The sequence below is a fragment of the Mytilus californianus genome, unplaced genomic scaffold (assembly GCF_021869535.1).
Source record: "Mytilus californianus isolate M0D057914Y unplaced genomic scaffold, xbMytCali1.0.p SCAF_1, whole genome shotgun sequence".
NCBI classification, from domain to species: domain Eukaryota; kingdom Metazoa; phylum Mollusca; class Bivalvia; order Mytilida; family Mytilidae; genus Mytilus; species Mytilus californianus.
This window is the reverse complement of record NW_026262581.1, coordinates 68,304,946-68,331,233: the sequence shown is the minus strand read 5'-3', so window position 1 is coordinate 68,331,233 and position 26,288 is coordinate 68,304,946. Positions and strand designations below refer to the sequence as shown.

At 32.3% G+C, this 26,288-nt stretch overlaps 1 protein-coding gene and 1 long non-coding RNA gene across 5 annotated transcripts in view; one reads left to right on the top strand and one right to left on the bottom strand.

The window, feature by feature from the left end:
* LOC127707369 (uncharacterized) overlaps positions 1 to 17,672 on the bottom strand; it is a 122,944-nt gene extending 105,272 nt beyond the window's left edge. The window contains exon 1 of the long non-coding RNA XR_007984828.1: positions 17,186 to 17,672. This is a non-coding gene — a long non-coding RNA (uncharacterized LOC127707369). The remainder of the gene's footprint in view (positions 1 to 17,185) is intronic.
* LOC127706567 (mediator of DNA damage checkpoint protein 1-like) overlaps positions 1 to 19,213 on the top strand; it is a 62,400-nt gene extending 43,187 nt beyond the window's left edge. For all 4 annotated transcript variants that reach the window (XM_052211246.1, XM_052211241.1, XM_052211234.1 and 1 more), the window contains 9 exons: positions 1,916 to 2,139; positions 3,680 to 3,826; positions 7,636 to 9,777; positions 11,236 to 11,403; positions 11,816 to 11,884; positions 13,151 to 13,250; positions 15,483 to 15,638; positions 18,230 to 18,255; positions 18,744 to 19,213. In XM_052211246.1, the coding sequence (XP_052067206.1) occupies positions 1,916 to 2,139; positions 3,680 to 3,826; positions 7,636 to 9,777; positions 11,236 to 11,403; positions 11,816 to 11,884; positions 13,151 to 13,250; positions 15,483 to 15,638; positions 18,230 to 18,255; positions 18,744 to 18,917 (3,206 nt within the window). In that variant the 3' untranslated portion in view covers positions 18,918 to 19,213. The remainder of the gene's footprint in view (positions 1 to 1,915; positions 2,140 to 3,679; positions 3,827 to 7,635; positions 9,778 to 11,235; positions 11,404 to 11,815; positions 11,885 to 13,150; positions 13,251 to 15,482; positions 15,639 to 18,229; positions 18,256 to 18,743) is intronic.
* Positions 19,214 to 26,288: the final 7,075 nt, after the last annotated feature.

Here is a 26,288-nt window from a genome sequence, read left to right as displayed (position 1 = left end):
CATGAATATATTTCGAATGTATTACTTATCAAGCATTATAAATCTACTTGCATAATATAAAGATAAAAAAAAAAAAATCTACTTGCGTAAAGATAAAACAAAAGATCTACTTGCAGATAGATAAGCATTTGTTTTGATTGCAATGAATAATGGTAAAACAGATATGACCTAAAAAATTTAAAGAACATACTAAAAAAGAAGAATGTTAGATTGAACAAGTTGAAAGTTTAAAAAGATAAGAGAAAATTAATAAGTACAAGGGTACTATAAACATAATACATTCGGATGGAAAGTTGAAGAAAACACACTTTAACAGACAATTTCTACAGCACACGGTTACATTTACGACAGAATTTATGTCGATTGAAAACCTCCTGATCTGAGTCCTAATCTCCTGACCAAAATTTCCCAAACTCCTGATATTAGTTTCACAGTCCATCACATGTATGCAAGTTGAAGGTACCATACCACAAAGGGAAGGCTGGGATTGAGTTTGGGGGTGATGAATCATAAGGGGGCTCAAAAAATTTGGGGGGGGGGATTTTTTTTTCTTTAAAATTTTCTTTAAAATTTTCCATTTTAAATTGGTTATTTCTGATTAATATATAAAAGCAAATAATAATGATATGGTTTGAATAGATAAATTAAAATTTTTTAAGTTCTTAGACCACATTTATTCTGTGTCAGAAACCTATGCTGTGTCAAATATATAATTACAATCCAAATTCAGTGCTGTATCAAGCTTGAATGTTGTGTCCATACTTGCCCCAACTGTTCAGGGTTCGACCTGTGCGGTCGTATCAAGCTGCGCCCCAGCGGAGCATTTTATTACCTGTGTTTTTAATTCACACCTGACTTTGATCACAAGCTCAGAATGATATCTTAAAGAAATTAAAATTCCCTGGTAAGTGTATTAATTATTTTATTACTTTTCAACAAAGACAATCATCTATTCTGATTTCAAAATTAAACCTTTATTTAATTTATGTAGAAAAGGTATTTTTTCATGAGTAACACATGTGCTTGTTTACTGTGTAATACGCATGCGTGAACTTGTCTTCAGCAAACTAAATATTTAATTGTAAAATGCAAATTGATTTCATGCTAAAGTAAATGAGTGCAACTTTTATCAGTTATATTTAAACAATTTTAAAGGTAATAGAATTAAAAAGCCGGTGATTTCCTGTCAATTTGATAAACAAAACGAATCCCGGAAATGAATCCGGAATTTTCCGTACTTTATATATTATCGCAAAACCGCCGGTTTTAATTTTGTTAAATCGAAAGAAACGGTAACAATGTCTGAGAAATCAACCATTTTGAGTCATTAAAATCATTTCTATTTTAAACTGTTGCATTCACTAAACTTATCTTGAAGGTTTTTTAGAAAATTGGTAAGAAATTTACTTGTAGTAAATGCGATAAAACAACATTGAGCAAGTTCGTTGATGCTATAGCCTTTGAATCTAGTTTGACATCGACAATAAAAGGGGCATCAACTTTTCAATCATCTCAAAATGACCGAAATTGTGTGAAAAAATTTCCGGATCCTTGTGATAGTGGATATATTCTGGCAAAGGCTATACTCTGTAAGTATGTACATAGTATTGATTTAAGATTTATTTATTTGGTGCTGTAAGAGGAAATGCTATTTCTTGAATCTGACAGTTCATAATTGTTTGGTCTTATCTTTTACACTTACTGAGGCCTATTCCATTGAAATGAATGTTGGAGGGAAGGAAGGGAACTTATATTTTGGACATGGGTCATAAGTAACTTACAGGTGTCTGTCCTTCAATGTTTTCAAAATTATTGAAAGAAAGAATGTTGGTTGTGGGGGAACTTTGAAAGTCCCTTACTACCCTCCAACATCCATTTTAATAGAATAGCCCTGATTACAGATTTTCTATTTTAGAATCTCCAGCTCCAGTACTGACAGAAGCAACTCAAGCCTATACATTGGAACCTGAAGAAGAGTTACCTCAGCCTGAAATGGTAGAGGCCACACAGCCATATGTATTAAGTGAGGATGATTCCACTCCACTTCTGGATGAGGGAGGGTCAAAGGAGGAAAGGGACACAACTCCTCCAATTGAAGAAGTGTTAGCAGCAACACAGAATTACAGTTTGGAGGAAGAGGTTTTATCTTTATGCTGAAACAATTTTTTAGTAGAACTGTCAAAATAATTTTCATACTAGATGAATTTTGGCTGCAGATCAAAGGAGAAAAGGATAAGCTACCTAGGCTTTCATATTGAATATTAAGAATATAAGTTTAAGAAATGAATTGATAACAGAAGTCTTTATTCAACTCATACTGTTCAAATTGTTGAATCCTACTTATCTCACACAGAAAGGAGAAGGTATGATAATGCCATATTTTTTATCCCCTGATTTCGAAAATCAAAAATTATTATAAGCTTGCCAAATAGCATACTTCAGATGTTCAAAAGACAGTACATTATCATTCATCAGTATTAATATTTTTTTAATTTGTTTTGCATATTAGAATTAAGGCTTCAAACGTCCTGTATTTTGTGAAAAACTCAAAAAGATGCCAAACACTGAACATAATTTTAAAATAGAACTCTCTGGAAAAAACACATGTATAAACAGCTTTTCTTCAGAAGAAAAAACGAATTTTACAGACTGTAGCAATATTATGTATAGAAGAAAATTTGAAAGTCAATTATAAAATTAGTGATGAAGTAAGCAGCCCCATGCATCATCATCTGTCTTAATCTAAATGACCTTAGGGATTCAAACCATATTGGAAATTAGAGTAAAAAAAAAATCTGAAATCCATGATGGCTTTGCCTTTAAAAAACAGTTTACAATCCAACATTTTGAGAAATTAGGTAAACAGCTTAAAAACACACTTCAACTGGTTTTTATACGTCCCGTCAAAATTTTTGACGGGACGTATTATGGTATACAAATGTCCGGCGTCCACATGTCGCACCATAACTTGAGAACGACTTGTCATCCAAATTTCATGAAACTTAACATAGTTGTTTCTTATGATGGTCAAACGATCTGTGTACTTTTTGGTGAAAATAAGATTAAAACTTTTTGAGTACGGGACTTTGTAACTAAAACAGGGGGTGTTTTTTTCACATGTCACACCGTATCTCAAAAACGATTTATGATTATTGCTTAAAACTTTACACACTTCTTAGTTACATTAATCTAAAGATCTGTATACTTTTTGGTGATGATTCAAAATTTTATTTTAAGAGTTATTGATTTTTTTATAAAAAAAAGGGAGGTTTTCACATGACATTCTGTATCTCAAAAACGATTTATGATTATTGCATAAAACCTCACACACAAGATGACGGGTGTATCATGCACTCATGGCGCAGCTGTTTATTAAATTATGGGGATGATGTTCATACATCCAAAAATTGTAAATTTTTTGCCAACATGGACTTCAGGGTCTATCGAGGTGTTTTTGAAACTGTCTTCTTAATGCCATATTGGAAAATTTTTATTTCCACATCAGGTCATTTGTGAATCCAATTTAGTTGGGTAATTTGACACTTTAGAAATTCTTCATGATTTTAACCTACTGGACAATGAGGAATGCTATAAAAATCTATAAAGGTTCAGTTCTAAAAGCATAATTAATATGCGGAAATATTGCTACAAATTTTATATGATGAAATCTGAATTTCAGGTTGTTGCTGACAGTGAAGAAACTGATATAAGATCTCCATTGATCTCGATTCCTTCAAGGTCACCACTAAAACCAACATTAGTATCGCCAGATAAAAGGGAAAAGAAATCACCATCTCCAAAACGTGTCCAGTTTACTGTTAAAAAGGTATCATGTCTTAACTTGGCTCTTCCTAAATATTTTCTTTATAAATAGTCCTTACTTATTACCCAAACATGACTCTTTGCTTAAATTGTGAAGTGAGGGTAATAATATTTTTACATGTGTCAGTGCATGTTTAAATGTCTTCAAGTTAGTCATTATTATTATTATTATTGTCTTAGAATCAACATATTCATATATTGAAAACTTCAAAGTACCGGTAAACAGGAGGTAGTAGTCTTTTAGTAGAAAAGAGTGCACATTTGAAAGATCAGCACTGTCAAGCTGACCTAATATGAAGTCATTCTGTTCAACATTAGCTGAGAAAAGTTTGATAGCAATATTTGTTGGATGAATGGACAATTGGGGCAAGGACAAAAGCCTCACGTTCATAATTACATATCATCCTTCACTTAGGAAATATATGATGAGGGTAATTTAAAGCTTTTCTCATAAAAAAAAAACTAGAACTGAAGTTGTTAGTTAAATTCAATTTTAAGCTCACCGGGGCCAAAGGGCCCCATGTGAGCTTATGCCATCACTTGGCATCCATCGTCTGTCATCGTCGTCGTAAACTATTTCTAGAATCTTCTCCTCTGAAACTACTGGGCCAAATACCATCAAACTTTAACTGAATGTTCCTTAGTGTATCTAGTTTATAAATTGTATCCAAAGTTTTGATCCATCGACAAACATGGCCGCCATGGCTAAAAATAGAACAAAGAAGTCAAATGCAGTTTTTGGCTTATATCTCAAAAACTAAAGCATTTAAAGCAAATACAACATTGGTAAAAATGTTCAATAGGTCAAGATCTATCAGCCCTGAAATTTTCAGACAAATCGAACAACCCATTTTTAGGTTGCTGCCACTAAATTGGTAATTTTAAGGAAATTTTGCAGTTTTTGGTTATTATCTTGAATATTATTGAAGATAAAGATAAACTATAAACAGCAAAGTAAGATCTACAAAAAAGTTTAATGTGACTAAAATTGTCAATTGACCCCTTAAGAAGTTATTGTCCTCTAAGGACAATTTTACACAATTTGTGCATCATGTTTGCTAACATTTAAAAATCTTCTCCTCTGAAACTACTAGGCCTAATACTTCTAAACTTTAACTGAATGTTTCTTAGGGTAACTGGTTTATAAATTGTATCGGAAGTTTTGATCCATTACAAAACATGGCCGCCATTGCTAAAAATAGAACATAGGGGTCAAATGCAGTTTTTGGCTTTTATCTCAAAAACTATAGCAGTTAGAGCAAAAGTGACATGGAATTAAAGTGATGAATAAGTCAAGATCTATCTGCTTTGAAATTTTCAGACCAATTGAACCACCCATTGAAGGGTTACTGTCCAAAATAGTTTATTTTTATGAAATTTTGCTGTTTTTGGTTATTATCTTTAATATTATAATAGATAGAGAGAAAGTATAAATAGCAAAAAAGTTCAGCTAAGTAAGATCTACAACTAAGTCAAATGATCAAAATAGTCAATTGACTCCTGAAGGAGTTATTGCCCTTGAAATGTTTATTGTTATACCCCTTCAAAATTTTGATGGGACGTATTATGGTATACAAATGTCTGGCGTTTGTCTGTCTGTCTGGCATCCACATGTGACACCATAACATGAGAACGACTTATCCAAATTTCATGAAACTTAATATAGTTGTTTCTTATGATGGTCAAACGATCTGTATACTTTTTGGTGAAAATAAGATTAAAACTTTTTAAGTTACGGGACTTTGTAACTAAAACAGGGGGTGTTTTTTTCACATGTCACGCCGTATCTCAAAAACTATTTATGATTATTGCTTAAAACTTTACACACTTCTTAGTTATATTAATCTAAAGATCTGTATACTTGTTGGTGATGATTCAAAATTTTATTTTAGAGTTATTGAGTTTTTTGTAAAAAAAGGGGGGTTTTCACATGTCGCGCTGTATCTCAAAAACAATTTATGATTATTGCATAAAACCTCACACACAAGACGACGGGCGTATCATGCGCTTGTGGCACAGCTGTTTATTAACATTTTTTTGTGCAAGTCAATTACTTTTTCAAAAATCTTCTTCTCTGTAACAACTGGGCCAAATACTTCCAAACTTTAACTGAATGCTCCTTGGGGTATCTAGTTTATAAATTTTATCCATCAACAAACATGGCCACCATGGCTAAAAGTAGAACATAGGGTCAAAAGCAGTTTTTGGCTTATATTTCAAAAACTACAGCAGTTAGATCAAAAGTGAAAGAGAGTTAAAGTGATAAATGGGTCATGATCTATCTGTTATGAAATTTTCAGACGAGTTCTACAACCCATTGTTGGGTTACTGTTGGAAATATTTTATTTTTTATTAAATTTTACTTTTTTTGGTTATTTTCTTTAATATTATAATAGATAGAGAGAAAGTATAAATGGCAGTAAATGTTCAGCTAAGTAAGATCTACAAATAAGTCAACATGATCAAAATAGTCAATTGACCCCTTGAGGAGTTATTGCCCTTAAAATGTTTTTTTTTTTACATTTTTTGTGAAAGTCCAATTACTTTTTCAAAAATCTTCTTATCTGAAACTACTTTGCCAAATACTTAAAAACTTTAATTGAATGTTCCTTAGGGTATCTAGTTTATAGATTGTATTCGGGGATTTGATCCATTCAAAAACATGTCGGCAGTTTCTAAAAATAGAACATAGGGATCAAATGAAGTTTATGGCTTTCATCTCAAAAACTAAAGCAGTAAGGGCAAAACTGACATAGTTGAAAGTGTTAAACAGGTTTATATCTACCTGTCAAGTAATCTTCAGACCAATAGGACAACTTATTGTTGGGTTACTGTCCAGAAAAAGTTAATTTTTTGGAAATTTTACAGTTTTGGGTTGTGTATTATCTTTAATATTATTATAGAAAGAGAGAAAGTGTAAATTACATAATTTTTCAGCAAAGTAAGATCTACAAATAAGTCAAATGCCTGAAACTGAAATTACAACCAGGTGAGTGATATCAGGCTCTCATGAGCCTCTTGTTTGATTAGCTATGAACTAAAAAATCATAATATAAAAACAAAACAAATAATTTTCTTTTGCAGTGGGAGGCTTTTGTCATCCTCCCAATTAGTTTGAATAAACTTCAAATTTTCATCACATTTTTCCCAAATATTACTGAACAGAATAACTTCATGTTGTGTCAGCTTGACAGTAATGAGTTGTAATGTGCAGATAATTTTCAGTATGTTAACTGAATTTTTCATCACACATTTCTTCCTTACTACTTCTTACTACTAAACAAAATAACTTCCTGTTTGGTCATTAGCCTGACAGTGTGATGAGTTGTAATGTGCGGACCGGTCAGATGCCTACATCCTGTTTGGTCATTAGCCTGACAGTGTGATGAGTTGTAATGTGCGGACTGGTCAGATGTCTACATCCTGTTTGGTCATTAGCCTGACAGTGTGATGAGTTGTAATGTGTGGACCGGTCAGATGCCTTCATCCTGTTTGGTCATTAGCCTGACAGTGTGATGAGTTGTAATGTGAGGACCGGTCAGATGCCTACATCCTGTTTGGTCAGATTCCTGACAGTGTGATGAGTTGTAATGTGTGGACTGGTCAGATGCCTACATCCTGTTTGGTCATTAACCTGACAGTGTGATGAGTTGTAATGTGTGGACCGGTCAGATGCCTACATCCTGTTTTCAGATTCTTAGAATTATGAGTGGGGATATGCTGATCACAATAATGTGTCAGTCTTGTTGATATTTGCAGTTTTTTTACTATTTTATTTTCTCTTGATTAATCGAGTATATTTTTTTTGGTTAGATTGATTCATCATCAACCAGTGCAAGTGAGAACAATGATATACCAACTGACAGTGAGACTGCTGAGAAAACTGAGCAGAAGAATACATCAACCAACAGACCATCAAGATCAAAAGTTAAAGAAGCTATTATCAAAAAAGTTAGAAATAAACGTACTGCTGAAGCAAAATCTCATCCAGCTAGTCAAGGAGAAAATGAAAATTTAACCGAAGGGAAAAAGGGCAGGCAATCAGTGCTTTCTGAACAAGAAACAAATAAAACTGAAACAAAAACAACACGTAGGTCAGCTATCACTGATATTAAGACTGAAGAGCATATCAATTCTAAGGCTGATCAGTCAGCAAATGATTCAGGGGAGACAACTAAAATAACTAGAGGCAGACGGTCAACAGCTTTGATTGAAAATGTAAAATCAGAAGACACAGCTTCCACCTCTAAAGGCAGGGGAAGAAAATCTACAGCAACTAGAAAGGAAACAAATAAAGGTGTCAAAAAGGAAGATAAGACAGAAACAGTGGCATTGATAAGTGATGGAGAGAATGAAGATTTGGTAAAACCTGCAAACGGAGGTTCACAAGGGATATCAACAGAACAAGTTGATAAAACAGGAGAACCTGAAACCTTGAAGACATTTGGCAGTAGTGGTAAGTTTTCTGTACAGGAACTGTCAGAACCTGGAACAAGTCATAGTGAAACAAGTTTGGCTAAGCAAGATGAAAAGATAATAGAAAATAAACCAGAAACAAAAAGGTCAAGAGGCAGAAAGGTCAAAGCATCAATTGATCCTGTAGTAGACAATGAAAAGGAAACAGTCATCGAAAATGTAGACATCGATAAAAGAGTTTCTAAAACAATAAAAGGGGGTAGAAGGGGTAGATCTTCTGTTGTTCCAGAAATGACAGACAAAGCAAGAAGTGAAGCTGAAGAATTCAAGGCATCAAAATCAGCTGGTAGGAGGGGAAGAAGTGTTGCTGAAAGTGAAAGTAATACCACAACAAATAATGATACAGGTAAAACTGATGATGTGATAACAAAACAAACTGGCAGAAGAGGAAGAACATCTGTTTTAGGTGAAAGTAAAAACATGTCTGAAACAGAAAGTCAGGAAAGTTATGCAGGAAGTAAAACAACAAAACAAACTGGTAGAAGAGGAAGAACTTCTGTTTTAAGAGAAAGTGAAAGTAAAAACATGTCTGAAACAGAAAGTCAGGAAAGTGATGCAGGAAGTAACACAAAACGAGCTGGTAGAAGAGGATCCGGAAGAACTTCTGTTTCAGGAGAAAGTGAAAGTAGAAACAGTTGTGAAACAGAAAGTCGGGCAAGTGAAGCAGTAAGTAAAACGACAAAACAAACTGGTAGAAGAGGAAGAACTTCTGTTTTATTAGAAGAAAGTGAAGGTAAAAACAGTTGTAAAACAGAAAGTCAAGAAAGTGAAGCAGAAAGTAAAAGAGGAAAAAGTAAAGCTCTGGGATCAACATCTGAGGCTCAGAATAAACAATTGGAAGTATCAAAAGATGATAACAGGGGTAGAAGGGGTAGAAGTTCTGTTCTGTCAGGAACAGAAAATAAAGATGAGTTAATGCTGCCACCAAAAAGTGGTGGACGAAGAGGCAAGAAAAATGCTGATGACAGTGCTACTTCGGAAATACAAAATAATAGAGGAACATCAAGACAATCAAAAGTTAATGAATTCATAAATGAAAATGAAAAAGAAAAAAGTTTTAACCTGGACATTCATGAGAAAGATAAAAGTGAGTCATCTGACAGTAATACTAGAGGAAGGTCATCTTCACGGACTAGAAAAATAGAAAATAAAGAAATTGTGAAAGAAAATTATTCAAAACCAACAAATATCAAACGAAAGCGAGATTCATCTATTAATGTATCTGACGTTTCACCATCAACTTCAAAAAGAGCTAAAATTGCTGTAAATACTAATGTATTAGAAACAAAAACTACTCAAAAGTCAAAAGGAAGGACTTCAAATGTTAGAAATGATTCTCCAGTCGAAGAAGATACATCTAGATCTAGCAGTAGAACAAGTACACACAAAAGTGATCATTCTTCTGTTAGTAGTGAACATAGTAAAGAGCAGAAAACGATGAAATCAGAATCAAAGAAAAGAGGAAGGAGTAATGACGAGGTAAGTAATTTTTCAAGGTTTATTATGAGTAGGTATAATTGGTAATTGTTGTTCAGGCCTTCCTGGCAGGTAGATGTGTTATACTATCCAAATATGGAAAGTATTAATAAAGAGAATCAATTTTAGAGGAATTGCAAGAAAGAGAAGCTTGGCTTATAATATCATCAATGTTCATGATGTTGTAGGAATGTCAGGACATACAGACATCAACTTTTTGTTTGGTTTTTTTTTTCAGAAAAATCTTTTGAGTCTAAAACAATTTCTTTTCCAAACTTGGATTGATAATGCCCCATGGAATGATAAAAAAACTTATGGGTTTGGGATTAAAGGTCAAAGTCACAGCAATCACTTGATACGTCAAAATTCAAGCAAAATTTGGGTTTCCAATTATTATCTTTTAAACCCTTTTACCAAACTTGGTGAGATAACACCCATGTGATGGAGACCTCTATTGATTTTAAGGGCACTAGATCAAAGGTCAAGGTCACAGCAGCAATTGATTGACTGAAATTGGGGCAAAATTTGGGTTTCAGGGTTTTATCATTTTAACTATATGTCCAATATTCACCAAGCTTGGTTAGATATACCCCTTGGAAAGATACAAGACAAGTGGTCAAAAGGTCAAGGTCTCAATACCTTTTTATCTATTGATCATTTTACATCAATTGTTACCAGAGTTTTTTTCTTTACATGAACTTAAATTTATAGACAGCATATATGGAAATGACAATGGTGCATTGCAGTCAATAGTTTAACTGCTTAGCAATTAAAAGAGAAAAAGTGATAATTATTACTGCATAAGTACAACTTGTTCCTGAACTGCAATTTTAAAACTGTGGTCAATATTGTAAATACCATGTCTCTAAATGTGTATTGGTACTATTAGAAAATTAAAGTATTTTATTTTCTTGATAATATTTTTATGCCCCCACCCCAGCGAAGGAGGCACTTACGTACATCCTGAAATTGTTTTCCGTTCTCTAACTTTAGCTTGTCTCAACCAAATATTATGAAACTTATACAGAATGCTTATTACAACAAAACACAGATCAAGTTTGAATTTTGGTGGTGTCACTGTTACATTCTAGAGTTATGCTCCTTTACAAATGGAAAAATTGCTGAATTTTTTGTTTCCGTTCTCTAACTTAAGTTTGCCTCAACCAAATGTTATGAAACTTGTACACAACGCTTATTACCACAAAACTCAGATCAAGTTATAATTTGGGTGGCGTCACTTTTACTGTTCTTGGGTTATGTCCCTTTATAATGTTATATGGAAGCAGGGGCATCATCTATAGGACACATTCTCCATTTATTTTTAATACTTATACCAAAGACTATATATTATATATGACGTCACTAGTCATCATGCCTTCAAAGATATTGAGAGGAGTTTTAAAATTAACAGTTATACACAAAATATTGTAATGTAGAAAAGCTTTTTCTTTTTTTAACCAGAACGTTTCAGAAACTCCTGCCAAAAAAACCAGGGTAAAAGAAGAGCAATCAACTCCTAAACAGAATAAGACCCTAGCAGTGAGTTCTCCATCACTTAGGAGGAAATCTGTGGAACCTAACAAACCTAAAGTTATGTTCACAGGTGTTGTGGATGAACATGGTCAAAAGGTATTTAATACGTAATTTTTACCATACAAAGATGTATAGTTATGATAATGTTTACCTTAGAACTGTCTAGCAGAAGTTCATAACAATTCAGCCCTACAAGCAAGAAATGACAGAAAATACCATATCTTAGCACTATGTTTTTTTGCCTTCCAATATTTTTTTCAACAATGTAATACACATGATACATACTCTTCAATCAAACCTTCTTAGTATGTACAAAAATAAGTAATTCCCAGAAAAAGGGAGGACACAACTGTTTAAAAAGAATCAAAAATTATTTTCAATGTACACAGAATTATAAAAAGGGGTAAATATTAAATCCAGAATGCAAAATCTATGTATTTGTAACTTTGTAAAGTTTAAATTGAATTGTTGTTCAGTAAAATGATAAATCATAATGCTGTATTTTCAGATAATAAAAGACCTTGGAGGAGAATTTGTTAACTCTGTACAGGAATGTACACATCTTGTGACAGATAAGGTTTGTACATTTTACAATCAATGGTGTTTAATATGTGGATACATGCAGGTTCTACCACTAAATTGAGTGTCATGCAATATTTTTTCAGTCAAGACAGTTAAATTTTAAAATTGAATATGAAAGGCTTGTCATGCCTTAGAAATATCTATGAAATTTAACTGTCCAGTGTGGAATATTATATCACACAATATATGATGAGAGATTTCTCTAAGGATTTGTAGATGATATGTATGCATGTTTTAAGATTCTTTTCAATGTAATATTATATTCTTTCTTAGAAACCTCATTAGGCATAGTCATTTTTATTGTGATGTCAAGATAAAAAGGGGAAGGCAAGACAATTTATGGCATAATTGGATTTTAACTAATGAAGAACTACAAATCTATAACATATTATTGACAAATGATATTTCATTCAGTGATTGTTTATCGCGTGCTAATTAACTTTCCAGTTTGTTGCCTAACTTTAACAGATTGTGACATTGATAAACAATCAGCACAAAGCATGTGGAGCATGTGACAAATAAGTGAATTGATAAAGCCATGATCATTTATTTTATATTTTCCATGCGTTCCCATTTGTTTATTTAACTTTTCCTGAAAAGTTGTTAAATGATTTGTTGTATTAGATTTGTTTTTTAAGAATCAGTTATTACTATTTACCTTCCAGTGCACGTTTGTTTACATTCTTTCATCACAGATTTTCCCTCACAAGTGTGCTGTGCGGTGGCCAAAATCTTAACGAGAGGTCTCGTAGTTAAGGTCGCTGCATACAGGAAAATATCGGTGAATTAGTGGACGGAAAGCCAATAATTCAATAGCAGTACATTTATTAAGATTTTGTTAATATTAAGGATTTCTTTTTACAAGAAAGTTCATGTACGCTTGTTTTATAGTAAAACTTAGTCATTCAAGTATAAAAAACATATTCAATTTTTTTTTAAATTTGAAGTTTCATATGACTAAGAATTCAAGAAAAAGAATTATGAATCCAAGAATATGCTTATAAACACAATTTGTTTTAGACTCTTATTAACCTATAAAATTAAGACTCCTTTTTAGTACAAGATTCAAAGCAGACTCTTGAACACATGCTTCATATAGATTGATTATACATTGCATACAAACATTTGCAAGATAAAGTACAAATTTCATTTATGTCCCATATATGAAAATGACGATGCCATCTACCTATTTTTTCTCACTAGAGTGGCTCAAAAACTTATCTAAGTTTTTTATTTTTTTTTAATAAACTGATTTTTTTAGGTACGAAGAACTGTGAAGTTCCTGTGTTGCTTAGCCAGAGGTATTCCAATTGTAACTTTACAGTGGATAGAAAGTTGTAAACAGTCTGCCATGTTTGTAGGTATGTAATCAGATAGTTACTTTACAGTGGATAGAAAGTTGTAAACAGTCTGCCATGTTTGTAGGTATGTAATCAGATACATGTAGTTACTTTACAGTGGATAGAAAGTTGTAAACAGTCTGCCATGTTTGTAGGTATGTAATCAGATAGTTACTTTACAGTGGATAGAAAGTTGTAAACAGTCTGCCATGTTTGTAGGTATGTTATCAGATTGTAAATATATCAGCCATGTTAGTAATAGCTACATGAACTCTCTTTATCAGAGGTCACATTTTTTACTGAAAATGAATGTCAGAAATGCTGTAATTTTTCAAGTAGAAGTAATATATAATTGTTTTATTTTATACATGATATGAATTTATAGATATTATCAGATTTTTTTACATTATTATCAATATTATATGATTGACTATTTAGTAAGGAAAAATAATTACTTGCATTGGATTGTAACCACCATAGATATCTCATCACTCATGACTTCTTAGAAGATTGACACCCTTAGATTGTATCTTATGTATGGTTTATTTGCTGTAACATGCAGATTCTGATTTAAGGTAAAGATTCTTTGTAAGTAAAAAAATTGTACAATTGCAATATATCATTTGATAGGAAGCGGTCAATTGTTAACCATGTCTACTGTGGATTCATTATTTGTGGAATACCAATTTTCGTGGATTTTTCTGGGTACAGGTTAACCATGTATATAAAAATTGAAAGAATTGCAAATTTTCTATTGGGTTATATGCAGACTTTGGCAAAACCACGAAATCAAAAATCTACAAAAATGCAAGATTTACTTAATCCACGAAAAATTGGAACCCACAAAAAAAATGAATTCATACTATGTAGAATTTTCAAAACCATGAAAATACGATTTTTCCTTAATCCATAAAATTTAGTACCTGAGAATATAAAGGAATCTACAGTAATAGGTACAAATAAGTTTGAAACATGGTGAAAGGAGGATGTTAACCGAACTTCTGGATTAGGGTACCAAGGTTCAGGTGGTTGGTGAATATAAGATGTTATATATAGCAAAATACAACTTAACTAACCAGGACTGAACATTCACGAGACACAGCCTCTCCTCTATGTAACTTATTCATACAAAGTCATTGTCAGATATTCAAAAATAAATTAAGTAGATATAAGAAGATGTGGTATGAGTGCCAATGAGACAACTCTCCATCCAAGTCAAAATTTATAAAAGTAAACCATTATAGGTCAAAGTACGGTCTTCAACACAGAGCCTTGGCTCCCACCAAACATCAAGCTATAAAGGGCCCCAAAAATTACTAGTGTAAAACCATTCAAACGGGAAAACCAACGGTCTAATCTATATAAAAAACCAGAAACGAGAAACACTTATGAACCACATCAACAAACGACAACTACTGAACATCAGATTCCTGACTTAGGACAGGTGCAAACAATTGCAGCAGGTTTAAACGTTTTAATGGTACCAAACCTTCACCCTTATCTGAAACAATAGTGTAACATCACAACATAGAAAGACACACTATAAAATATCAATTGAAATGGCTTAACTCAATCAAAAGACATATTAACACCAGTGAGCATACACTGAACAAATAAATTTGATCTATGTTACAATGTAAATACAAAATAAATAAACCAAGGGAAGAATAATAAAAGTACATGTTATACCGCTGTGAAATGTTAAACAATTTAAGAAAAAAAATATGCTTGAAAAAAAATATCAGCCATTTGCAATTTCTTTAAACACAGGTAAATGAAAATAATTTTGTTGTTAGGTATAGGTGTACAGTTCAAATAGAGAAAGGAAATATTTTTACAAAATAAATAATTTTGATGTTCAAAGTACAAAGAAGTGAAAATTTATAGTAATACCAAACACTTATCAAAGCTGGTATATAGCCCAGATATAACCATGGATGGCATTAAATAACAAAAAAGCATTACAATTAGTATCAACAGGTCAAATAAACAAGAAAGTACGATTTGAGAGTACTCGCAGTTACTGACAGCTAGTTAAAATCCAAAAACAATAATAAAAAAATCATGCATCAGAGACTAAAATCAACTAAAACACATCCCAGGGATTTAGTATTTTAAAGTCATGGACAGTCAAAGAAGACATGACTTGTGCAATGCAAAAAATAAATGTATTGTCAGGCAGTAGTGTATGCTTAATAATGATTTTTATCATTGAGCACATTTAAAAGACAAAATGTTTTTATTCTGTTTTAGATTGTCATAAGTTCCCAGTGAAGGATACAGCAACAGAAAAACAATACAAATTTTCACTGTCCAGATCTCTTGAAAACGCCAAAGAATCATGTTTATTGCAGGGATATAAAGTGCATGTAACCAAATCTGTCAAACCAGAGCCTAGTCAAATGGAAGGTAAGAAGCAGTCTCTTATAGTTGTGACCTGTTATTTATTTTTCACTTGAAGAGATATTTGGCATGTCACACTGTAGTGTGATATGAATAAGTGATAAGAAAAATGTGTTTATTTGATTGGCTTATCCAGCATCATTAAACAATATTGCAACATTTCCATTGGATATTTCTTAGGTTATTGATGATTTTCAAAGGTCCATATGATGTTCATTTCCTACATTGCAAATGACATATGTGATGTCTTCAATAATATACAAAGCACTTACACTTTTCATCTGAAAATGTTATTATTGTCAAATTTTATCATGTTTATTACATTCTTTTATTAAGCATACAAAATTTTTTAAATGTCTGATATTAAAGTTTGAAGTAAAAACAAGACATGACGTCATACTAGTACTGTTTTGTGCAAAAGACTAGATCACAGAGTCAAGGAATTTTTTTTAAGGCAAAGAGAATGTTAACCAAAAGAAAAATAGGTTTATTAACTTGTGAGAAATGAATATCGCTTGATATCAACTCTCTTTATTTAATTTAAATGTTAGTAATAAACACGCCAAAGGCTCATTTATTATTATATTGAAATTAACTTAAGTTGATATCAACTGAATTCCAATTCTCGCTCGTTATGAAGCCTATAATTATCAGTCAAATGGATGGTAGCAAGCATTATCAATTAAAGGGAAGTAAAAAATCTTAATTCTATTATAAATGGAAAGTAGGGGCTATATGAAAGGGAATGTAAGAGACATAATTATATGAAATTGAAATTAGGGTACATAATTGAATGGAAGGTAATGAAAGTTTATAGAGAAACTGTGGATAGAAGATTGGGAGCATAATAATACTAAAACTTCTAAAGTATCGTGTAATGACAGGTAATAACTAATATGAGTTGGATATCTTTTAATTTGTATTTAGTCAAAATTTCATATTTTGTGTATGTTTAATAGAATAGTATTGACCTGACTACTAGGCACATCTTGGCACATATAAAGTTTATTATTTTAAGTAACACAAAAAAATCACTATAAAAAGTTAATTTATTCTGTAATAATAAAATTTTCTTTGTACTGTTTCCTTGAATTTATATAAAATATTGGTATTAATTCTTTGTGATTAATATAATATACTTGATACCTGTTTTCTGTGCAATCATGTAAATTCCATGTCAGTTTTCTATAAATCAATTATTGTTTCAATGGTTATAGTAAAAAGGGATTTGATGACCATGTATATCTTTAACAAACAAACTTAAACCAGTAAAGTAAGGAAGGATACCTCATTATTTCAGAGCTAAAAATGCTGATTCAACTTAAAACAACTGATATGTGGTTTTTTTTGGTTTTTGGTTTTTATACGACCGCAAAAAATTTTTGTGTTTTTTTATTGGTATCACGTCGTTGTCATCGTCGTCGTCATCTGAAGACACTTGGTTTCCGGACAATAACTTTAGTATTAGTTAATAGAAATCTATGAAATTTAAACACAAGGTTTATAACCACAAAAGGAAGATTGGGATTGATTTTGGGGGTTATGGTCCTAACAGTTTAGGAATAAGGGGCCAAAACAGGGGCCCAAATAAGCATTTTTCTAGTTTTCAGACAATAACTTGTGGAACGGTGTATGGATCTCTCTGAAATGTACAACAAGTTTCCATACCACAAAGGGATGGTTATGATTGGCTTTGGGGGGTAATGGCTCAAACCGTTTAGGAATTAGGGGCTAAAAAGGGGGAAAAAACAAGGGTTTCCTTGTTTATGGACAATCACTTTTAAGTACAATGTTAAATTTGGATTACCTCCCTTACACTGCTTTAAAATTATATATAAAGAAATTTTGTATTGTCTTGAGGTGATTAGCTGTCAATTTATTTTTAGAAGTTACTAATAAAAATGCTGATTAAAGATATATAATTTTAGACATGATTATGTTTGTCATTATCTATTTTAAGACTTTTATGATGTATTTAAATGGGTAATTATGGTTGCAAACTCCATTGGAAATTTGAATTGAGATAATGACCATATTTTCAGGGAAACATTTTTTTTTTGAAAAATGGGAGGGGGAGGGAAGGTGAAAAAAATTGGGGGGGGGGGGGGGGGGGGGGGGTAAAAAAGAAATGGGGGGGACCATATTTTTTTTTCTCATTACAGATTTCAGAAATTAAAAAGAAAAATTTCTTCAAATATTATTTTATTTTTGCAAAAAAAAAGGGGTGGGGTGAAAAAAAAATTTTTTGCCAAAAAAAAAAGGGGGGGGGGGGTCAATTTGCAACAGCATAGTGTATTGCACAAAAGCAATAAAAAAAAGGGGGCAATTCGCAACAGCAAAGTGTATTGCACAAAAACAAAAAATTGAATATAAAACCAAATCATATAACCAATTCTAAGTTCTTTGACTACAGTTATTCTGTGTCAGAAACCTATTATGTGTCAAACATTTTATTTCAATCCAAATTCAGATCTGTATCAAGCACTAATATTGTGTCCATTTTTGCCCCAACTGTTCAGGGTTGGACCTCTGCAGTCGTATCCAGCTGCGTTAGGTGAAGCAATTTATTATTATTGGTTTATTTTTATCATTTTCAGAAATAATTGAATGTGCAGGAGGTCAGGTATGTATTATTGTAAATATTTTGCCTTACCATAAGGATCTTACTCGTTAAATTAAATCCTCTGGACCATAGATATTTTACAACTATGAAATACTTTTTTCTGTATCTGCTCCTGAGCCACTTGACAGATTTTGTTAAAATTCAGCATATGAAATTGAAATCACATATAACAAAATTTAGGATGTTTCTTGTACTTAATAGAAGAGAGTTATTTTATTGAGGATTTACAAGATTTTGAATTAATAAAATGAGTCATTTTGTGAATAGTAAAAAGTAGAATGCTTCTTTAAATTACTGTCATACAGATCTTGACAGGATACAGAAATATTGAAAATTTTAAAAGATATTAGGTTTTACACAAAGCTTATTTTGGTGTGTTATGGTAACAAAATGTATTTCCTACAGGTTTAAATGAATGTGACATTCTATCCTATACAGATGATCACAGATTCATCATATAAATAATGAGTGTCCTTTTGGAATTTCAGTATCTAACCACAATGCCAAAGAAAGGGGGAGATAATATAGTCATTGTTTCCTGTCCTGATGATGAATCACTCTGTACAGCAGTAATGAAGGCAGGGGTACCAGTTGTCAACTCTGAGTTTATTCTAACAGGGATACTCAGACAGGAAGTGAATATCAACTCATATCCTTTTTGAATTCAGAGTTTTAGAGAGACATAATATATATTTTTATGCCTCACTTAGGGGCATTATGTTTTTCGGTCTGTGCATCTGTTCGTCCATCCGTTCGTCCGTCTGTCCTGCTTCATGTTAAAGTAATTGGTCAAGGTGGTTTTTGATGAAGTTGAAGTCCAATCAACTTGAAACTTAGTATACATGTTCCCTATGATATGATCTGTCTAATTTCAATGCCAAATTAGAGTTTTGACCCCAATTTCACGGTCCACTAAACATAGAAAATGAGTGGGGCATCTGTCTACTATGGACACATTCTTGTTGTTTGTTTTGTGCAAATGTTTTCAAACTGGAAAAGTTACTTATCATTTTTGAGTTTCATGAAGGTTGCTCAATTTTGAAGAAGTTATAGCTCTTAAACTTCTTAAAAGGAATGCACATTTTGTTTTTTTATTTGGTAGAATTATCAATCTGTTTTATAGTAAATAATCTTGTTTATATCAGACTTTTAGTAGTGATGAATATACAGATGATGATATCAAGGATACTCATATTGAACTATACACAGTGTGAATAACGGAAAAATAGGGTATACATATATATCAATGAGACAGCAACCCAAGAACATCTTTAACAGGAAAGCCATTTAAAGGTACTGCCAGTCAGTATACTTATATGGTCTAGTTATATCCCAGTTCCAAAGGAGGAAAGTATAGAGGTTTACCTCTCCCCATCTGTGTGTCCATCTGTCCTTACATGTGTATCACATTTCTCTCAGCTACTACAACTCAAAGCTTCTTGATATATAGCACTAAGGATTATATTGTTATTGTGACATGCACTTGAGTAAGCCAAGTAAACTGGGGATCTGTAAACTATTTACAGATTTTCACTTTTGTTGTTCAGTTCCAAAGTTATTAGACTTTAATCATCAAAATAAGAAACTATTACTGCTCAATAATTCAAGTTTGTCCTGAACAATTTGCTCAATAAATATTGTTAAAATACTAGAAAAGAAAATATTGCCAGCTGAGTTGGAAGCTTTTTCTCAGAAACTGATACATATAAACATACAGCAACATAAAGTTGTTTACAAATGCATATTGGCGTGAATGGTCTTAAGCCCTAATTTGAATGTCACATGACCCATATGTATGGTTTGAAGGCTTTGATACAATTTTGATGCCCTGCCTTCAATAGTAGGGGTCATGTTATCCTGCCTGTGCAAGTCAAATCCATTAGTCTGCCCTGTATCAGATTAATGTTTTTGTATAAGGTAGTTTACCATGTGGTCACATTACTTGAAACTTAGTACACATGTTTATTATGTGTGAATTTCTTTTAGATAAAGCTAAATTAAGGTATTTACCCAGATTTTGCAGTTCACTCAACAAGGTAAAATGATATTGTGAGCAGTCTATAGTATCCTATGAACACACATTGTTGCTTTAACTTCATTTCATTCTTCTCAAAGGTCTTATAATGTGTGATTACATCTTTTTGCATCGATAGGAAAAGGGGAATGTTTTTTGCACACATTAAAGTTTTAACTCCACCCCATTTTGTGCCTGTACCAAGTCAGGCTATCTGGACCTCATGTTGGTTGTTGTTATTCTGCCTTTATTTGTATGTCTATTTGTCGGTGGAGTCAGCTGATGTGGTCTTATGTACTGTCCAGTGTTTTGTATGATTCCTTGTGTTGGTTGTTGTTATTCTGTCTTTGTAGTATGTCTATTTGTCGGTGGAGTCAGCTGTTGATGGCTGATGTGGTCTTATGTACTGTCCAGTGTTTTGTATGATTCCTTGTGTTGGTTGTTGTTATTCTGTCTTTGTTTGTATGTCTATTTGTCGGTGGAGTCAGCTGTTGATGGCTGATGTGGTCTTATGTACTGTCCAGTGTTTTGTATGATTCCTTGTGTTGGTTGTTGTTATTCTGTCTTTGTTTCTATGTCTATTTGTCGGTGGAGTCAGCTGTTGATGGCTGATGTGGTCTTATGTACTGTCCAGTGTTTTGTATGATTCCTTGTGTTGGTTGTTGTTATTATGTCTTTGTTTCTATGTCTATTTGTTGGTGGAGTCAGCTGTTGATGGCTGATGTGGTCTTATGTACTGTCCAGTGTTTTGTATGATTCCTTGTGTTGGTTGTTGTTATTCTGTCTTTGTTTGTATGTCTATTTGTCGGTTGAGTCAGCTGTTGATGGCTGATGTGGTCTCATGTACTGTTCAGTGTTTTGTATGATTCCATGTGTTGGTTGTTGTTATTCTGTCTTTGTTTGTATGTCTATTTGTCGGTTGAGTCAGCTGTTGATGGCTGATGTGGTCTCATGTACTGTTCAGTGTTTTGTATGATTCCATGTGTTGGTTGTTGTTATTCTCTCTTTGTTTGTATGTCTATTTGTTGGTGGAGTTGGCTGTTGATGGCTGGTGTGGTCTTATGTACTGTTCAGTGTTTTGTATGATTCCTTGTGTTGGTTGTTGTTATTCTGTCTTTGTTTGTATGTCTATTTGTCGGTGGAGTTGGCTGTTGATGGCTGGTGTGGTCTTATGTACTGTATGTGATTTTTATGCTTCCTGTTGTCCTTATGTACTGTCCAGTGATTTTTATGCTTCCTGTTGTCCATGTGTACTGTCCAGTGATTTTTATGCTTCCTGTTGTCCTTGTGTACTGTCCAGTGATTTTTATGCTTCCTGTTGTCCTTGTGTACTGTCCAGTGATTTTTATGCTTCCTGTTGTCCTTGTGTACTGTCCAGTGATTTTTATGCTTCCTGTTGTCCTTGTGTACTGTCCAGTGATTTTTATGCTTCCTGTTGTCCTTATGTACTGTCCAGTGATTTTTATGCTTCCTGTTGTCCTTGTGTACTGTCCAGTGATTTTTATGCTTCCTGTTGTCCTTATGTACTGTCCAGTGATTTTTATGCTTCCTGTTGTCCTTGTGTACTGTCCAGTGATTTTTATGCTTCCTGTTGTCCTTGTGTACTGTCCAGTGATTTTTATGCTTCCTGTTGTCCTTGTGTACTGTCCAGTGATTTTTATGCTTCCTGTTGTCCTTGTGTACTGTCCAGTGATTTTTATGCTTCCTGTTGTCCTTGTGTACTGTCCAGTGATTTTTATGCTTCCTGTTGTCCTTGTGTACTGTCCAGTGATTTTTATGCTTCCTGTTGTCCTTATGTATTATATGTTGTTTTACCTAATGCACTTTTATTAGATTATAAGATAAATAAATATAGTACAAGGGAGGGATAGTTTGCTAGAATTTTTACTGAACAATTTAAAGGAGCAAATGAGTATTGTACTTATTGTTCTTGTGTCATAATCATGAGAGTAATTCATCAGAACATCTGTTTCATATCAAACAGCTGACTTTAAAGTTTAATACTTATGTTAATAATACGTATGTACAATATACGTAAGATGCAATATATATAGATGTAAGAACGTGAACCGTCAAATATTGTTTTTATTTTTACATGTTTTCCTTGACATTATCGTACATATACATTATTCAAAGACCAGACTGACAGCCATGGTGCAACCAGTAAGAGGAAACGATGAAAGCAGTTACTACTTCATTTAAAAACAAAAGTAGACATTTTAAAAAGAAATAAGTTTATATTTTATTATGCAAAACCATTGATTTTGAAAGTGTATAATCTTGTTCACTTCATTTATTTATTTTAGTACTGCTTGGTAAAAAAGGACATGCCTGTACACTTTTATTCCACAGAAATTCATTTTTTTATTGATAATTACTTTTTGAATTAACCTGGGTACTATATGACATTTTTTTAGATTTTTTATTTGATATGAAGTTAATTCTATGTTAAAATGAAAATTATACAGAAAAAAAGTAAATGTGTCAGATTTTATAATGCTAGATTAATAAATTCATACCTGCCAACTTTTCAAAATCTCCACTGGGGATTTTAAGTGCAAGAGGTCCATTTGGTCCTCTTATATTGTCATAAGTGTTCTTAATCTACTACTGTATTGTTTGAATGCATATGCATGTGGATGTATACCCTTTTAACTCATTTGAATGCCTGTTTTGCGGTGTTCAGTTTATATAATTAAGATTTTCAAAATTCAGGTCAACACCTCTCGAGGGGGAAATCCCCCATAAATCGTGAAGGTTGGCAGGTCTTGATAATACTCTTGATTGAAAACAAAAAATGATTATATAGACACCATTGATTAGGACATTATGTAAAAGCATTTGAATTTTGAATACAAAGCCCAGAGTTGATGTGGAACTGTTTGCAAAAAATCCATATTTTTATTTAAGGGGAAAATTTGGTATGATTCCTAGAAGTATTATACTTGCACAAAAATTTTGTATGTGTTTGGAAAATTGGAAAAGTCAGGTTGTTCGCTAGTATTTTAATACCATATATAAGGTGAAAAATGCTGTCTTAAACCTAGCTTTGTTGCTTCATTATAATTTTTTTCCGTTTATAATAGAAATGGTGTCTTTAGTCATTGTCTTTCAATCATTATGTCCTTTAGATTTTAGAGGTTTTATGCAGATTGTAAAATTTGAAATGTTTTATTCCTCAACCCTGTTTATTCTGTGATAAATGCTTTTAGTGTTTTCAGTAATTATATTAATTTCTAAATGACAATGTAAGTTTTAATTGTGACAATGTAATGTACATTTTATTAGTTACAGAATGAAAACCAATATTATAGATTATCTGTTTCTGTATTATGTATTGTATTTTGATAGTATTTTGAAAAGTAATCACTGTCTTTTAAACATCTTATGATCATGATTCATAGACGTTTAACTGATGTTTTGAATGTTCAATATCGATCACAGATTGACGACTCAAAATTGTTAAGATAATAAAAAAACAAGATGATCAGATGAATTAGTCATATAAATATATGTTCTTTTGATCTTCAACCACTAACAAAATAATTTAAATTGATAAAAACATATTCATAGATTTGATATGATATGCCAACAAACTGCTGAAATATTTCTAAAGATTGTACTGATTGAATGGTGTAAAGTCCATGAAAAAAACATATCAAGGATAAGATAATTCTAATTTTTATTGTAGTGGGGCATTATGTTTTTCGGTCTGTGCATTAGTCCTTCGGTTTAACTCATATCATCAGGTTACAGTTTTTGTTAAAGGTAGTTAAAAGTTTTGGTTAAGGGTAGTTTGTCGTCACATAAACTTGAAGCTCTAAGTACACATGTTCATTATGAAATGAACTGGTTAATATATATGCTAAAGAAGGGTTTTAAGCAAAATGTCAGTGTTCACTTGACATATAAATGTGTAAGTGTGAGTGGATCATGGACACATTCTTGTGCAACTTATAAAATCGTGGAAAAATTATCTGTAAGAGATATAGAATTCAGTACTATTACAATTGAATTTGACGTTTTGGTTATATACAGTATTTGCCATTTTTTATAGAATTCAAGTTTTATTGCAGTTAATTGTTTTACCAAAAAATGTGTTTCACATGAATAAAGATTTTTTAAAGTTTTTTGGGGTACTTTACTTTTCAAGCCTTACAAGCAGCTGCATTTTTATTGTTTTAGTCTGTTCATTCCTCCGTTAGATTGTTTGCAGCTTACCTAAGGTTTTTGTCCACAGTGGTGTCTAGTGATGTAAAATGTAAGGAGGATTTACTGTGGAAATTCAATGGAAAATGAGTGCCATATTTATTTATTTTTGAGGTACTCTGGGAAACAAAATTTGAGCAGGAAAAGGAATTGACTTGATTTTTCAAATGAAATATGTCACACTGCGTTTTGCATTTCATTGAAAAATTAAGTTAATTTGTCAGTCCTCTTGAAAAGGGCTGAAAGAAAAAACTGTCAAAGTAATTTCAGTGATTTGAAAACATTTTGTAATGAGCGAAATTTGATGAGTTTTTTAATTAAAAAAAATTAGAATGATGAAGGATTTTGGAAAAAAAAATGTTGGTATAAAGAAAAGCAAACATCCTGGCTATTACAATATTACTTCAGAGAACCAATCAAAATCTGAATTTTTCCAAAATATAAGTCCAAAGGATCAGTGATCATGATTATTTGAAAAATTTAAGTTTTAATATATGTTTAAGGTAGTTAAATGTACTGTTAATATTTCTTATCTTATAATTTAGCAACAAAACAAGCATGGTGGCCCCATTTATAGCTCACCTGGCCTAAAAGGCCTAGTGAGCTTTTCTCATCACTTGGTGTCCGTCGTCCTTGTTAACTTTTACAAAAATATTCTCCTCTGAAATTGCAAAGCTAAATTTAACCAAACTTGGCCACAATCATTAGGTTATTTAAAAAATGTGTCCCATGATCCAGCCTGCCAACCAACATGGACGACATGGCTAAAAATAAAACATAGAGGTAAAATGCAAGTTTGGTCTTTTATCTTGGAAAACTGCTAGAGAAAATCTGAAAGAGGATTAGATGTTCAAAATGATGAGATCTATTTACTGTCTATTTACTTCAATACTGTCAGATGACTTCTTATAGGAGTTATTGCCCTTAAATGACTAATTTTACTGGTTTTTTTTCAGTTTTGACTACTATTTGAAAAACTGATAAAGAGAAACTTTTTATACCAAAAGTGATCAGCAAAACAAGATCTCCAAACAAGTCTGCATGGTTGAAATCGTCAGATGACTGCTTATTGGAGTTATTGCCCTTTAATGAAGATTTTTATCAATTTTTTGCGTTGTTGCCTAATATCTGAAAAAGTATAATAAGTGGAAACTTGAATAAGCAAAAATAATCAGCAAGACAAGATCTGCAAATAAGTTTACAATCTTGAAATTGTCTGATGACCCCTTATTGGAGTTATTGCCCTTTGGTAATGATTTTTACCATTTTTTTGGTGTTTTTGCTTAATATCTGAAAAACAATAATTGAAAGATAGAAACTTAAATAAGCAAAAAATGATCAGCAAGACTTGATCTTCAAATAGGCCAAAAGCTGTAATCGTCAGTCGTGTTGTAGGAGTTCTTGCTCTGTAATGATTATTTTTACTAATATTTTACGATTTTGCCTGCTATCTTAAAAACTATAAAAGATAGGTAGAGATATTAAATAGCAAAAATGATCAGCAAGACAAGATCTACAAATCAGACGCATTTTGCTTAAATTGTTGGTTTACTCTATATAGGAGTGATTGTCTTAAATGATTTATATTTTTTATGTCTTGGGCATCAATTAAAAAAAATGGAGAGAAACTGCAAACCGAAAAAATGATCAGCAAAACAAGATCTATAAAAATAAGACTTGTCATGAATTCTATTCAAGTCCACAATGTTGGAAAGAGTACATATTGTAGTCACTCGTAGACCTAGGTGAGTGACACAGGCTCTTTATAGTTAGTTCTGTGAAGTATTTAATGAAATGGATCGTCTCATAC